Source organism: Labrus bergylta, chromosome 6 (assembly GCF_963930695.1).
Source record: "Labrus bergylta chromosome 6, fLabBer1.1, whole genome shotgun sequence".
NCBI lineage: Eukaryota > Metazoa > Chordata > Actinopteri > Labriformes > Labridae > Labrus > Labrus bergylta.
The window spans coordinates 31,718,294-31,735,269 of NC_089200.1; the positions used below are offsets into that span (position 1 = coordinate 31,718,294).

A 16,976-nucleotide genomic window follows, 5' to 3' on the forward strand; every position below is an offset into this window, starting at 1 on the left:
GGTGTAGTTTTGGTCTGAGACTTAGAAGCCTCTAAAGATGATCCAGATCTGTTGACAATGGTGCAGTCTCGCTGAAGATGGAATCACACTGTCAACGCGAAACATGCATAAAGTTGCATGTCAAGTCTATAAATCATGTCAAAAATGTACCTTTTATTAGGTTAATGTCAGAAGACAAGTTGTTTTTCAAAGGTCTACACATCATCTGAAACTCAGTTTGGACCAGGTCAAGCACCATGCTGTGAAACAGAACGAAAAAACGTCTTTGAACGTTACATTAAGCAGTGATAGGAAAGCCACAAATGTGCATATTTGCAAAGAGTGTTAGTTTTTAAATTATTTAGAGAACACAAATATGCTGAAGGGCTGCATGGTGGTGCAGTGGTTAGCGCTGTTCCTGGTTTGAATACCTGTCCTTCAGGAGTCTCTCTGTGTGGAGGTTCCTGGTTTGAATACCTGTCTGACAGGAGTCTCTCTGTGTGGAGTCTACATGTTCTCCATGTGTGGGTTCTCTCCGGGTACTCCGTCTTCCTCCCACAGTCCAAAGACATGCTGGTTAGGTTAACTGGAGACTCTAAATTGTCTGTAGGTGTGAATGTGAGTGTGTCTGGTTGTCTGTCTCTACATGTCAGCCCTGTGATTGGCTGGTGAACAGTCCAGGTTGTAACCCCGCCTCTCGTCCGATTGACCATTGGGATCGGCTCCAGCCCGCTGTGACCCAGAACAAGAGATATACATGGATGGACCGAAAGCATTTACAGAATGATGTTCTGTGTAGCCGGCAAAAACCTCAGGTGATCTGTCGTTACTGAAATGATTTATATTCTCAAAAGTTCATAAAACAAACAACTCTGTTTCATTTTCACCATCAGAGATTTTCTGCAGCTAGCCTGCACATCTCTAACAGGCGTGTTTATGGATTCACAAAGATGCTCTAATATCTTTGCTGCCAACACAAGATGTGATGATAATTCAGCCCGTAGGAGCTCCATCACAGGGAGCGGTGAGGCGCTATGACCAGGGGGTCCCATTAAGGCAGATGAAGGATTGAATCTCTGGGAACAGCTCTGCACTTTTCTTTCTGTTGTTGTTGTTTTTATGAACACTTTCTCAACTCACAGCGCTCTACAGATCAGACAAAGCTAACTTCAGTCTCACAACGACAAAGGATGCTCCAGAGGTTTTTTTCAGTGTCTCTGGGCGTAAGATTCTTTTTCATCATGGCTTTGCTTCGTTACGACGCCGCCTTCTGCTTACAAACTCATAAATCACTGCTGCTACAGACGTGGTTCTTATTCTCTCTGCATTCATGGAGAGAAAGCATCCCAATCACGAGCCCATAACAGAGAGAGATGGTGAACGTTAAGTCCTCCATAAAAACTACAAAGTAAAACAGAGGAGTGCTCAGAGACCATCAGGTGCTTGTTGGAGCATTTAGACGTCATCATGTCTCCTGGTTTATTGAAGTCTCTTTAAATGAGCCGTATCTGTAAACCTGTGTAGACATCTGCTGGCTCTCATGTCCTCATATAAACTCAGTCAGAGATTCTCTGAGAAGGTTAGTCTCCTCCCTGATGAATCTCAATCTGAGCTTTTATTGTTGGGTGCAGCCTTGGAGCCACTTTCCACATACTCCGTGCACGCCACAGTCTGTCAGCGCTGCGCACTACACCACGGCTCACTGGCCTGTTTCCACAGCGAGCTCCGCGGTTCGTCTCCAGAGCGTGCCAGCAGCGTCACTACGCTCGGCCCCGTTTCAAATACGCAGCAAGTCTATTTAAGACAGAGTCCTCTGCAAGTGCCAACAAGCTGATCAGAATATATAGACCCAGACAGGAAGTCAGGCGAGGAAATAGACAGAGTGTCTGGTCAATTTTCAAAATAAAACATAATATACACTCATGATCGTATATTTAATCACTTTATCAACATGCTGTCTAAACAGTATGAACAAAAAATCATCCTCAGAGAGACAAAGATGCATGTTGTTTACACGTTTTTCTTGTGGTTCACGTGATCTTGTAGTTCTCCTGTGATCTTGTAGTTCTCTTGTAATCTTGTAGTTCTCATGTGATCTTGTAGTTCTCATGTGATCTTGTAGTTCTCCTGTGATCTTGTAGTTCTCCAGTGATCTTGTAGTTCTCTTGGGATCTTGTAGTTCCCTTGAGATCTTGGAGTTCTCTTGTGATCTTGTTGTTCTCATGGGATCTTGTAGTTCTCCTGTGATCTTGTAGTTCTCCAGTGATCTTGTAGTTCTCCTGTGATCTTGTAGTTCTCCTGTGGTCTTGTAGTTCTCTTGTGATCTTGTAGTTCTCCAGTGATCTTGTAGTAGTTCTCCTGTGATCTTGTAGTTCTCCTGGGATCTTGTAGTTCTCCTGTGATCTTGAAGTTCTCATGGGATCTTGTAGTTCTCCTGTGATCTTATAGTTCCCTTGAGATCTTGTAGTTCTCTTGTGATCTTGTTTTTCTCATGGGATCTTGTAGTTCTCCTGTAATCTTTTAGTTCTCATGTGATCTTGTAGTTCTCATGGGATCTTGTAGTTCTCCTGTGATCTTGTAGTTCTCCTGTGATCCTGTAGTTCTCCTGTGATCTTGTAGTTCTCCTGTGATCTTGTAGTTCTTCTGTGATCTTGTAGTTCTCCCGTGATCTTGTAGTTCTCCTGTGGTCTTGTAGTTCTCTAGTGATCTTGTAGTTCTCCAGTGAGATTGTAGTTCTCCTGTGAACTTGTGAACTTGTGAACTCGTGTTTACAGCTGTTCATGGCTGCGCTCATGCTCCAGACCAACAACGGAACAAATCTGTGGCTCTGACGGATTGTAGCGGGCACAGAGTATGTGAAAATTGGCAGTTCGAGCCCCTGAGGGTGTGAAGGGTTTCATTAAGCAACAAACAACATCACCTCTGTTTAACACCACTTACTTTCACATGTTTATTACTCATTCACAGTCAATTAACATTTCTGACACTCATGTGGGAACATGCTGTCATAAATGGAGCCACCTGCCATTAAGGTTTACGGTGAGACCGGTTGGGGTTGAGCTATTTTCTGCTACTGAGGAGATGAGCTGGGGTTTTGGAGCGGCCATATTGCCTGCCTGACTTTACTCCCACTGATAATGAAGGCAGAGCGGACAGTGTCAGGGGGTGTTAACAGTGCTTACTGCTGAAACACTCGCTGTCAGAACAAGTCGAGTTCAGGTTTTCTTTGTGATGACACATGGACCAAACACTGCAGAGAATTTGTGTTCATGCTACCTGTTTCTGGGATTCAGGGATTCCTGTCAGGGATCACTTGAAAGATAGGATTCCAAATCTGCCCTTTTTCCACCACTCAGACATCCCGGACTGTACAGTTTATTTAGGTTAAAGTTCCATTAACAGACCTTCAGTTCCTCCATCAGTCTGTGTGGTACTTCATACCTGCTGACTCAGCTAATTCAGTGTGACGCTTGGTTCAAGAGGTGTTTACAAAGAGGGCTCATCAGCAGCTTTCTGCTGTCTCAGGCTTCTGGTTGTGTGGCTAACTGCAAGAGTCATGCTTGTTCATGGTGTGTGTGTGTGTGTGTGTGTGTGTGTGTGTGTGTGTGTGTGTGTGTGTGTGTGTGTGTGTGTGTGTGTGTGTGTGTGTGTGTGTGTGTGTGTGTGTGTGTGTTCCTTGTGCAGGAAAGAGGAACACGCTTTAATACAACCTAAAAGAGGTGAAACTGAAAATGGAAAACTCTCAAATGTCCGTGTGAATTTGCTCTGAGGGCGACCCTGAGGAAGCCACTGTGTGAAATGCGTTCTTCTCTCTAATGTTTTATATGCATTAAACTTTAAAGTCGATCTGAATGCTCCTGGTGTGCTCTGCATTACTCATTACTCTGAACTTGAGAGCTGTCTGTTCCTGCTCCAGCTGCACCCCGGATGAGTAGCACGGCCGTGCTCAGTACAGGGCGCCCAACGATCCTCATTTACGTGTTTATACTTCTCCATGTGTTTAGGCTCTACATGTGGAGTAGCCTCCCCCTCCTCTGCAGAGCTTGTCTCTCCTTAGATCTGTGGGAGGCGTCATCGCATCTTTACACCTCGCTGCGCCTCCCCTCTACGATGTGACCATTAACAGAGCGGGATAGAATAGAAAGCCTTTATTGTCTTTATTTGTACAACAAGATGAAGAGATGCTTTCACCTCAATGTGCATGTCAGTCATGCATACACAGCGAGAACACAAGTAACAAAAAAGAAGAAGATATGTTTTATTAATCCCCAAATGGAAATGACTTTTACTCTGTTATTGAACACGCAACACACACATAGGCTGAAACACACACACACACACGCACACACACGCACACACACACGCACACACAAACAATGCACAAACAACTTTACCCTGATGCAGTGATGTCAGAGTGAGGGGGCTGACCACCATGGGTGCTCCTGAGCTGGTGGGGGTTGAGTATTTGCTCCCTGCACCTCGGCGGTACTCAGGATGTGACCTGGCACCAGCTAACAGATCGATTTCCAGATTTGAACTGGCATCTCTCCAGTTCCCAACCAAAGGACCTTCAGACTGAGCTACTACCACTACTGAAGATCCATGAGCTGCGATATCCGTGTACACAGCCGTCTTAAAGTATGCAGGGTGGCGCCTGAATCCTTTCTTGTGGTCAATCGTGTTACAAGCCCTGATTCAGGAAGTAACTGATTTGTCAGCTGCAGGGACTCGAGGACTGACCTTCTGCCAGCTCTGGAACGCTCACAACACTCCTTCACTAGAGACATCATGGAAGTTTCACACTTCAGACACATGGAGCGACCCAGGTGATGATGTCATCGACTTAGCACTGTACTTTTGCTGAGCTGTCCATATAGCTGCTCTGTAAGCCTCAGCGCCTTTTAGAGAAGTACTGTAGCGTCACATTTGAACAGGGGGGCTCTCGCTGGGTGCAGGTGATGGCTTATCACGCTCATAGACGGAGAACACTTGAACAGGCTGAGGCGTGATCTCTGTCTCAGCAACGCTATTACAAGCTTCAGTGAGTCCGAGCAGAGCAACATGTCGGGCGATAAGCAGGAGTTTATACAGGGAATGTAGAGTGTGTGTGTGTGTGTGTGTGCAGTGTTGCTGATGTGTTTGTCTCTTATTCATGCAGAGTTCACTGTTTCTGTCAGCACAACCTTTTTAGCGTGCTCCCATTATGTTGAATTTGTTTAAATCCTCCACAGACTTCACAGGATGCGAGACGTTTGCCTCATCTCAATCCTCTTCCTCTTCCTAAATAATCTGCCACCCGCAGATACTCTCCTTCATGAGAGGGTGGGGAAATACATCATCTTAAGAATACCTTAAAGGATCTGTAAATCTGTAACTCTCCCCCCCCCCCCCCCCTCCTCTCTATATTCGATGCTCACACAGGTCACCATGTGGTGGACACTGAAGCTTCAGTGTTTATCCAGCTCTGCATGGGTCTGTAAACCTTTCTGTGTTCTAACCTCTCTCCATTTTTCAAAAGCATCTCCAATATTGATCCTAGTTTGAGCACGTTTCTGCTCGTGGAGCTTATTAGAAACATGCAGAGGCTTTTTAGGTCGGGTACAATCACTTCTATCTGAACCACTTCTCTTGACCGCTTCCATCGCTGCAACACCTGTTGACCTGATAACTGCTCTCATATCTGACAAACCAAGGGGCGTCCAAAACGGCTGTGTGGGGGGGTGTCTCTCTGGTCCAAACAAATCCAGAGCATTCAGGAGCAGAATCTAAAGTTAGAAGGAGGACATACTGACTGCTGCATTGTTGTCAGAGAAGCCAGCACTTCAACATAGCATGTTTCTTTAATGTCTGATCATATAGTAAGATACCTTTATCATCTCACTCACTACACATCTCACTCACTGGACCTTTAAGATGACCCTGTAAAGCAGTAAAATATCTCACAGGGCATATTCAAGGTCATTCTGCACAGGATTAAAGAGGTGCTGCATTATCCTCATGATCGTTTCATGATGAGATCATTGCACCCATGTCATTTATAATACGTCTCCATGTTTAATTCACAAATCCTGTCCCTTGGCTTATTCCTGTGTCTCTGTTTACTACACTTTAATATTTAATGTTTCTCTCCATGGGTCCTTTTTTTCTCTCTATCATGATTCATTTGTTTCTCATCTGTTTGCATATTTTTCATTTAAGTTTCATGTCACCCTCCTTCTGAAAGCAGCTAAATGTCCTCAGAGAAACCTGATTGTTCAATCAAAGTGATGTTTATTGCTGCAGCGTCTCCTTAACTGAGGCTTCATGTACACTGTACACACAGAGTCAGCGCTCAGACTGCAGTCAGCTGTGTGTGGACAGATGGTGAAGAGCAAGAGTCTCATTTGTGTGTAATGAGTCTTCACTAATTGTCTGCAGATTGGATCAATGTCCTGCTCTGCTACAGCTCAGCTCACAAGTTATTATCTGCAAGGAGACTCAAGTAGGCCCCGTCCAGCTACGTCAATGAACCTTTGTGAGCAAAATGGACCAACATGGATACGCATCTTTTAGTAGCAATACTGTGGAAACGTCCAGATTACCTTTGTAATCGTCTGTGTTTCAGTGCGGCTGGTTTCCAGTCTAATCAGCTGCTCTTCACAACAACATTCACAGAACCAGAGCGCTGGCAGCTCAGGGGAAAGCTGCCTTTTCTTTTAATGCACCATGGCCATTAGAAGCGCACGCCCACTGCAGGGTGACCGAAAACAACATTTGTTTTCATGAAACGCTTTTAAAGCACGCTAGCACAAGCTAACCGCCAGTGTTTGTCACCTGCCTGTCCAACAGGAAGTAGACCAACTCCACATCCACGGATAAAAGACAACACAAGGTTCACCCTCATTTTAGAACGAGCTTTTTCCACTTGTGTTTCTCCTCACTCTGATTATATTTTCTCTTCTTTGCTGCTACGTCCACGTCTGTCATATTCACCGGTTTGAATCTCGTCCAATCACTGAATTGTATCCACTCCTAAACTCACCTGCTGCACTGTCATTGGCTGGAGGAAACACACCAGCTCCGCCCCGGAAACGTCCCAAGTCAACCAGAACAAAGCAGAACAGTAAAATCCAGTCAGAGGACAGAGTCTCTGCAGACACAGTCACCACCACACATGTATGGAGGCCCAGAAGAGACGATGGAGCAGCTTCACTTTAGGAGAAGTCTGTCTTTTATTTTGAAGGAACAAGCTGCTGACTCTGTCTTCACTTTAGGAGAAGTCTGTCTTTTATTTTGAAGGAACAAGCTGCTGACTCTGTCTTCACTTTAGGAGAAGTCTGTCTTTATTTTGAAGGAACAAGCTGCTAACTCTGTCTTTACTTTAGGAGAAGTCTGTATTTTATTTTGAAGGAGTAAGTGTCTGACTGTGTCTTTAACATATTTAAATACATTAATATATTAAGTCCTAAAAGCAGACAAAGTGTTAAAGGTATAATATGTAGAATTTTATGAGAATGTTTACTCCTGTGGATTTTTAGAAACGATCCAGTCTCTAATGGTTTTTTTCTTTCAGTGGATCAAAGTCAGCCTTCCCATCATCTCTCCTGCCCGCTGTATCACCCAGCAGCCTCTCTGCTGCAGTGCTCCATGTTTCACAGGAAATTGAACACACATTGATGTTACTGTATATATCAGCAGCCTGCACAGAGTCGGGGTCAGACAAACATCCAGGAGCACACACACACACAAACAATCCCACACGTATCACAGAAGAGTGTCCCCAGACTGTGAGCTGAACTGCACTCTGTGTTCTGCACAGCGTCTCCCTGCTCATACATCATGAAGTGAGTCAGGCTGTTATTATGGAGAAGATGCAGTGTATTAGATGCTCTGACAGATTGTGTCAGGGCCAGCAGCCCTATCAGGATTGGATAATAAAAAGCCAGTTAATCTAGTCAGTTCCCCACGGTCCCTTTTTCTGCACACAGAATATAAAATCCTTACGTCTGCTCTGCACAACAAACTGTCCTTGTCAGGTTTCTCCTCCTCCCTTCTCTCCCATCCTAAAAATAAAAGAGCAATAATTATGACTTCATCTCCTCTATCTCTACCCGTTATGCTGCCAAAGAAGCATGGAGTTATAGTGCAGCATCGTAAAATGTGTTTATTACCTCCCTCTGTAAGAGAATGTTTCTGAGGACCTCGACTCATCAGGAGGACTTGGACCGAACAGCAGGAGGGCTCGACTCAATGTTTGTCCTCTGCCTGGTGAGAATCAGTCAGAGGGACAGCCAGTCACCTTGTAACAAAGTCAGACTGATGTGGACAAGTCCAGCTACAGTCTGCCAATGCTCGTCTTAACCTCTGATGGAGGGCGGAGGACGGGCTCAGGAGCATAATGCTTCTCACTGCCCGTCACAAATGTGAACATTAAAGGCTCTTTCAGGACGCTCTCTCTGTTTAAAATAACATTTACATGAAAGTTACTGTGTTTCTGTCTCTCCAGTGGAGAATAACCCGTGTCAGACCAACCCGTGTCTCCATGGAGGGAGCTGCCTGCAGGAAGGGGACGGATATAGCTGCTACTGTGCGCAGGGCTTCTCTGGAGAGAGCTGTGAGATCGGTGAGTCACCACCCGGGGGGCCGAGAGAGGTCAGAGGTCACCGCTGCAGACAGATGCTGTGTCACAGTGTGACAACATTTACTGTGCAGTGAACGCAGGAGGGAGCACCAGTGTGTGTTTTCAACGTTCTGCCCCAGCAATCGTAGGCACACAGCTCATCTTTACACACTTTAGTGATGGGAGATTGTGGCTGTGCAGTGTTTAAAGTGTGTGTGTGTGTGTGTGTGTGTGTGTGTGTGTGTGTGTGTGTGTGTGTGTGTGTGTGTGTGTGTGTGTGTGTGTGTGTGTGTGTGTGTGTGTGTGTGTGTGTGTGTGTGTGTGTGTGTGAATCACAAGAAGGAACACACAGGGATCAGAGGAGGCTGAGGCGTGAGGCAGCTGGTTAAAGTGGCGGTGCAGTGTGTGTGACTGTGGATGAGGGACGAGAGGAAAACACAGAAAAGAAGGAGATGTTGCATCAGCAGATTATATCCATATGATTTTTTCTTTGTGATACTTCCAGCACCTGAGCTTTGACACATCTCAGTAGTCTTTGTTCAGTCTGACTGATTGATGCCGGTCCTGCTCAGAGAGCGTGGAGCTCTAATATAATACCAGATGACACTCAAAGCTCCACTCTGTTTGCAATCTTACTCAGGTCTTCTTGCACAACGCTTCATTTGCTTTATTTTAAACCAGGAGATCTATTCTGCTGATCCGTATTTAAATACATACAATGTCAAGATGTTGGATGTCCGTACTAAACCTCGGCAAAGTTTTTTTAAACAAAAGATACACCGCTGATTGCCTAATCCCCAGACGTTACGAGAACTTGGCTAGAACCTGACGTCAGGTTCTTCCGGCCTATCAGAGCAAAGCATGGAGCAAAGCCGTCGGACACGCCTACTCAGAAGTTCACTCAAATGTCCCTGCGTCTTCGAAACAGAGCTGTCCAATCAGAGGACAGTGGGCACATGGGGAGGCGGGGCCTTAAAGAGACAGTAGCTGAAATGAAGCGTTTCAGGCAGAGGCTGATGTTGTTAATGGTCAAAGTGACGTTAACAGATCTCCTTTAAATATATGGGTTGTTCATCTGACTGAAGTTTTATCTGTTTAATGTTTTATAAGACCTGTAAGGATGTTTCATGTCACTGAGCTGTATTCTCTTTGTGTTCCATATGAACACCTTTAAAGAAAACCGAGGGTTCAAAGGTCATTCCTCATGGAAAGAGGTGATAGATCAGGGTTCAGGGGTCAGGGGTCATGACAGACAGATTGTCTGGGGTCTGATTATCAATAACATTTATTGTTTACACACAAAAGAACATCTAATGCAACATTAAAATATGCATGTGCACGAGCGCCATCAGAGATCAATCAACAGTCTGCGGAGGGATCAATAGTTTGTGACATGCATGAATCACACACACACACACACACACACACACACACACACACACACACACACACACACACACACACACACACGCACTCACACACACTACACACGCACTCACACACACACACACTACACACGCACTCACACACACACATATACACTTGCGACACACACACTCACGTTCATGCACACACTTACAGAAATGCACACACACATGGTATATCAGACGATGTTGTCGTGTTTGTTTTTGAATGTGATGGAACTTAACTGTGTTTTTGAGAAAACATTGCGGTCGTTATTTGGGAGGAAAGTCTCCTCGTTGTTTCTGTGCTCGTGTGTCGTATAACCTCCGGCGTAACTCTCTGAGGAGTTTTTAATTACCTTTCCAATTGTTGTTGTGATGCTGATTGTGTAGCTTAACAGCTTCATATCTGATGTTTTTAGTATTAATTATGACCAAAGCCACGAGGTTAATTACCTACAGCAGCAAATGCTCAACCACGGTGAAAGCATCTGAGCACGGCGGAATTAAAACAGGAAGAAAAATGTGCATTCAGTTTTGTGTTCTGCTGCTCTAATAGCCATCACTTTGTTATTCATGGTTTACAAGCTCATGCACCAACACAACACCCCCCCCCCCCCCCCCGCAGGACTGCAGGACTTGGCTTGTAGCTGCAACTATTTGTGCAGAAGCGTTTTTGTGCTCTGCATTATTGATGGCCTGTGTTTCTTCTGTGGCTCTCTACTTATTATTAATGAGGAGTAGAAGAAGAAGAAGCTGTTGACATCTCAGAGTGTGCATTCCTTCAGAGCCTCCTTCTCGTTCTCTGTATTTCTAACTGGAGTTTTAAAATTATTTCAGTTCAGACCCGCGGACATTATTCATGCAGTGCTCTGTTCAAACAATCCAAGCTATCACTCATGGTCTCCCATCATCATCATCAGGACTGATTGGTTAGGTTTGGGTCGTTCAGCAAAGTTGCAGTCGATGCTCTGATCGCACGTCCTTGAATTTGAATCGTTTTAAGAACTCCCACTCCAATATACACAAAATAAATTAAAAAGCAACTTCCTCCATCTTTGCATGACCTCAGGTTATTCAGTGTGCACCCACAGGAAGCACACCTGAAGCTCACACTGTCTGGCCTCATTTCCATTCATGATGATTAGTTTTGCTTCCTCTCTCTCTCGTGGTCGCCATGTCTGCTCTGCACTTCTTTTTCACTCCCACATTTTATATTTCCTTATTTTAACACTCCATCATTTGACTCGCCCTGTTCTCACCTCATTCCATTCACCCTCCAGCACGTTGATCTTTGGCCAGAGCTGCAGTTCAGTGCTGGAGTGAAATATCTCCACAGTGCAGAGATGGACTAAAAAATAACAACAACCTGCATTTCTATATTTTATTTTCCCTTCCTGCTGCAAACCCTGACCTCTTCTCCCTCGTCTTCTCACTCTGGCCCCCATCCTCCTCTTTCTCTCTGTCTCTCTCTCTTGATACAATTATTCCTTCAGAAATGTCATTGTACTCATGCATCAAATTGATCTTATTCAAGCTCTCTCAGGCTCACTCACTTGCCGACTGGAGTGGACAAATATGTTCACAGGAGTGTGCAGAAAATATATTCATAATATATTCATTCGTTCTCATCCTTTTCTCTCTGCCTCACCCTCTCATGCCCGGCCTCCCACACACTCACACTGTGGTTTGGACTTGTCTTATATAAAACCGCTGTGTCCCAGACTATATGAAGAGCTGAAGCATAACTCATGTATAAAGAAACGCCCCCGCTGGTCTTCTGTATTAATTCATCCCCTGAGTCCCGCTCCTCTCTCATGATTGAGCCTGAAAGATTCATGAGGTTGAAGCTATTAATACCATGGAGTTCTAACCCGCCTCACCAGAGTGTCCACAGATCTGAGCAGTGAGGTCACAGAGGGGGACAGGACGGGTCACGCAGGCTGTGGATGACGATAATGGACGACTTATTGTAGATACAAACACAGGAAGCTGAGATATGGTTCAGCAGAGCCTCTAAATCTGGTGATTTGAGGCAGAGAGAGTAAGACTGTAGAGCCTAAAGCTCGAGGTACTGGATGTAATAAAACAGAGTTATGTGTTATCAGAAGTGAAGAAGAAGAAGAAGAAAGGAAGCAGCAGACAGATTCTCAGTGAGTTATCAGGGTGTAAAGTAGGAAATACATGGAATCTGCTGCCATGCTGCTCCCCTCAGGACTTCCTGTTTATTCCACCATTAATGATTTAAAGGATTTATGTGTTTGGATCTAAATCCTCAAAGTTTTTAGTGCTGAGCTCAATATGTTGTCGAGTTAAACTGCAGCGTTCACACGCTGAGACTTTGCCATCAGAAAAATATTTTTTCATGTGATTTTGAGTTATTTGACTGCTTACATTCATGGACACAGCAAAGAGAAACTCAACAGGGTGTTTGAGAGGTTCTTTATTCTTTCCTTTCTTTAAAGGTGAGATAGGACAGACTGGATAGAGTCTGGGAGAGAGAGAGAGTGGAGAATAATGTGACAATATGTTCTGATTTGACCGTCCTGGATCCAAGTGGCCCGAGACCTCACAAATATCCTGGTTTTGGTCAGTCCCTGTCCCGGTTGCCATGCCAACACCACTGATTTTTCTCTATATATGTCAACAAATGTTGTTGCCAATGCTGCTGCTGTTTTAACCAATAGAAAAAACATCACTAATGCACCACGTGTTAAAGGTCATGTGTCAATCAATCAAAGGCTTGCAGCTTTTGCGCCGCTAGTTTAGCTTATCATGCTAACACGACCTGCTGCGTTATGACAGGCGAGCTGTCATACTGAAAAGGAAGTCAGCGTTTTCCAAAGAGCTCCAGGAAAGTTACAGCTTCCTTTAAGAGTACCAGCCAATGAATATGCTGCGTTCTGCGCACACAGCAGGTGTCCATTTTCAGTCGCCCACAGTGGAAATGTTGACATACAAAGCCGTATTAAAACAAGCAAACACAACCGGAGAGTACAGACAGGAAGTAGAACTTTAACGATCTATTTCAGTGAAGCAAACGCCGCTGATGACCAACTTAAACGAGCTGCTCAGGAGGAAACCTTTACCTACCAATACTTGTGATCAGAGCAGAAGCATCTGTGGGTCCATACATGGGTTAGAGGTCAAATTAAACTGTCCTTATTTGGAGGTTTGAAAATATGGTCTGTCACCCTACGATTCAAACCTGGGCCGCCTGCTTGGTGGACTTCATCTTTACATGAGGCTGGAGCACTAACCAGTTTCAGCTGCGGCAGCTGTGGCTCAGTTGGTAGAGTCAGTCGTTTCTCAACCAGACGGTTGGTTGTCGATCTCCAGCTCCTGCAGCAACATGTACCATGCAATATGAGGTGAGGTTTGAATGTGTATGAATGGATGAGTTAATGAGGTCATGTTCTCCCCCTTCTCCACCTTTTCAAACAGTCCCCTGTGGTCTAAATGAAACATCTGTGCTGTGCTTTGATCAAAATATAACATGAATCAAGCACCAGAGGAGGTTGTGACCCTGTATAAACCAGCTCTCTCAGAATGCTCCGTTTTGGTGTGTGTGTCTCTTTAAATGCAATGAGCCTGCGATGTAAAAGCATGTTTAGTAGTCAGAAGACTAGAAAATAAATATACAAGCTCAAGTCCGTTTACCATTTACTTCCTGAAGCCCGGCATATTGATCATTTTTGTATCTTTTTTTGCTCTGTTCTGAGAGACAAATGAAAGAGGCAACAAGGATCCACCAGTTGGCTGAGTGCTGACAGCATGGAGTGTTTCTTTAGCTGTTTATTACCTCATGCTTTGTTTGTTTTAACCAACATACAACAGATACAGACCTGCTGCATAGGACCTGTTTACTTGACGTTGTCACTTTGACAGCTCCACATCATGAATGAAGTGTTTTACATTCGACTGCTTCAGCAACTACATGTAGAATACCTTGTCTCTGTCTCTCTCTGACTGATGATCTGTGTCTCTGTGATCCTCCATGTTTGTTATGACATGCTCACTGTGTGATGTCCACATCAAACTCCTCCAATCATCATGTCCTGCCTGTCAAACCTGTTTGCCTCTCTCATGTGTCGTTAGTAAGATAGACACTCTCAGAAGCTTCACCGGCCGCCGACAAGAATGCATGAAAGACGGAGATGATTGAGAAGATTAACTCCGTATCCAGGCTTCAGCAACACTGTCTCTAAAATGCAAATTTCTTAAAGGTCACATTTCATACAGAATCCACTTCTCCATGTTTCTCTAACTCTAATATGTGTCTCTAGTCTGTCTACAAACCCTCCGATGATGAGAAAAGTCCATCCTCTCCGTCTTTTCTCTGCTCCACTTTTCAGAAAATGTGTGCTCAAACAGGCCGTTTGGAGATTTTCCCTTCATGACATCACAAAGGGCAGTAGCCCCTCTCCCAGGTGGGTGACACTCCCACAGCTAGGTGTTTGTTCTGAACCTCTGAGTCTGCCTTCTCACCGTAAACAATAGGACATGGAGCGAGAAAGACCAAGACACCCAAGCCCTTCCAGAGAGGGGGCGTGGTCAGACACAGCTAATTTACATATTTAAAGGTACAGACACAGAAACAGCCTGTTCTGAGCAGGGCTGGCCTTTAACATTTATTAGATGCTCTTTGTTTGGTTTACGGTCCATCTCTTTACAGATAAACATTTATAGATCAAACAATCGGATCCTTAAATAATTTCAACATAACTGATGATGTTATTCTGACTGCAGGAATATATCTCAGATTTGTTATCTAAAAGTTCTCTTAATGTTTTTATATCATGACAGAAATAGAGACTAGAGACTAAGAATAGCCTGTCACTCTCCCATCAGGGGAGCTACTTTAAAAACAGCTATTTTTATTTCTAAGTGCAACGTCCACACAAGAAAGATCAAGAGAAATGAGGAAGAGAAGAGAGAGACACTTATGAAAGGAAGATCAAGAAAACAGGAAATAAGGCAAACATCAAAGTCTGACTGTGGAAGGGTGAATAAATATCCACAAGATCAGAAACATATCTCAGGGACAACTCATCAAACCCTTCAAGTGATAAATGCGTACCATGCGTACCTGTGATTGGTCTCTGGTTTAGGACTTGGTGTACCATGCTTCGCTGTGATTGGTCTCTGGTTTGGGACTCGGTGAACCATGCTGCGCTGTGATTGGTCTCTGGTTTCGGTCTCTGCTGCGTTGCGATTGGTCTCTGGTTTCGGTCTCAGTGTACCACACTGCGCTGTGATTGGTCTCTGGTTCGGTCTCTGCTGCGCTGTAATTGGTCTCTGGTTTGGGTCTCAGTGTACCACGCTGCGCTGTGATTGGTCTCTGGTTGGGGTCTCAGTATACTGAGGTAAAGGGGTGATAATGGATTTGAAGTGTCTAAAAATGTAAATTCTGGATGGTGTTTTTTGTTTTGGATTTTGAAAATGTCAAAAAATCAGTGAATCGAAAAAGAAAAAGAAGTACTTTGAGTCTTCTGTTGTATCTTTCATCACTAGAAGTACACTGATTTACACAAGTCTTCACAGTACTGGATGACCCGCCTTCCTGAAGCTGCAGCAGCTGCAGCCTTCGATCTCATCATGTTTGTCACTCCATGAACTCGCCCCCCTCAAAGGGGAGAGAACTCAAATAAGGCTTGTTTTGGATTTATCTTCTTTTAAAGAGAGCTCAGCCAAAGACAGACAGTAGAACCAATCAGGTTAAAGCTACAGGGAAACAGAAACAGAGATTGGCTGATTTAACTTCAGCTTGTAATGTAAGAAGCAAGTTAGGAGCCAGAGAATCTGTAAGTGCAAAAAATGTTGAAGGTTTTTAATGTGAAAAGCTTAAAGTAAGTACCTGTTAAAGTAAGCCCTTAAACTTTCCCTGCTGGGCTGCTCCAACATCTTTTTTTCCTGAGATAGCAGAAGAAATTAATCTCCTGAGAAGGCAGAAATCCTCGTACAAACAGGAAAGCCCTGTATGAGTTAAACCTGCTGAAGGGACAGGATGTAAAGCCCCCAGTCCGTGTGCTTTCCAGCAGCTCAATGCTCCACCGTCCCTGCTGGTCACTCACTTCATCTGCTGTTTGCGTCGGGAAAGGGAGTACAGTCGGGGTCTGAGAGATTCTGCTGATACGCCTGGAAACCAAAAACCATCAGCTTAAAGATCCTAAAACACTTATTATGAGCTGAGGAGATCGGGAAATTCGGGTAATATTTCTGTGGGACACAAATATTTGTCTTTTCAGCTCTATATGTTAGTGATCATCATGTGTTTTCAAATTTCCAAGATACCAATTCTTTCTGGACGAAATCTCGGAATCAGTTGAGGAAACGGCCTTATGTGTTGAAGTAAATATGTCTGTAAACCTGACCTTAGTGGGAGTGGCCTGCGGTGCTGTGCATTCTGGGATTTGGTGTCTTTCATCCACATAAGCCAAAAAGACACTTTCTGTCTTTTCTCGGCCAAGAAGGCACCAACTTCAAAATGTATTTCACATTTCTACTACATATATGACCCAATGTCAATACAGATTTATGTTTCAACGGGTGAAGTATCCCTTTAAAAGACTTTACATTGAGACCGAGTGAAAGTGGCTTTTTAAGTTCACTGACGTCTCCTTCAATAAAGACAAACAGAAGACGGAGGAGGAGCAGACATGTTTTCAACCTTCAACCCTCAGCAGGTCATCATAGGAGCACACACACAGAGGTTCATGTTGTAGAACACAGCGCGGTACCTGTGCTCTGACCTCCACGCTCATCACCGTGCTGAGGTGAACTCTCCTTCCACAACAGATAACAAAGAGAGCCATTGGTGGGAGAGTGAGCACCGTCCAACATACTGTCTCCACTTTCTCTCTGTGACAACACTGACAGCTCGGCTTCACTGCTTCCACTTCCTCCCTCCCTGCAGCTCATTGGTTCTCCAGCAGCCTCACCTGGACGCTCAGACAGAGCAGAGGAGATGATGTTTGTTTTCTGAAAGAGGTCAA

The 16,976-nt window shown here is 44.5% G+C and overlaps 1 protein-coding gene across 2 annotated transcripts in view; it reads left to right on the top strand.

Annotated features, from left to right (window-relative positions):
* The window catches only part of LOC109997906 (neurocan core protein), a 109,929-nt gene that overhangs the window by 53,165 nt on the left and 39,788 nt on the right, over positions 1-16,976 (top strand). Inside the window, exon 10 of one of the 2 annotated variants that reach the window (XM_020652567.2) lies at positions 8,465-8,581. The exons of the other annotated variant lie outside the window; for it this stretch is intronic. Coding sequence (XP_020508223.2) covers positions 8,465-8,581 — 117 coding nt within the window. The remainder of the gene's footprint in view (positions 1-8,464; positions 8,582-16,976) is intronic. 2 annotated transcript variants of the gene reach the window in all.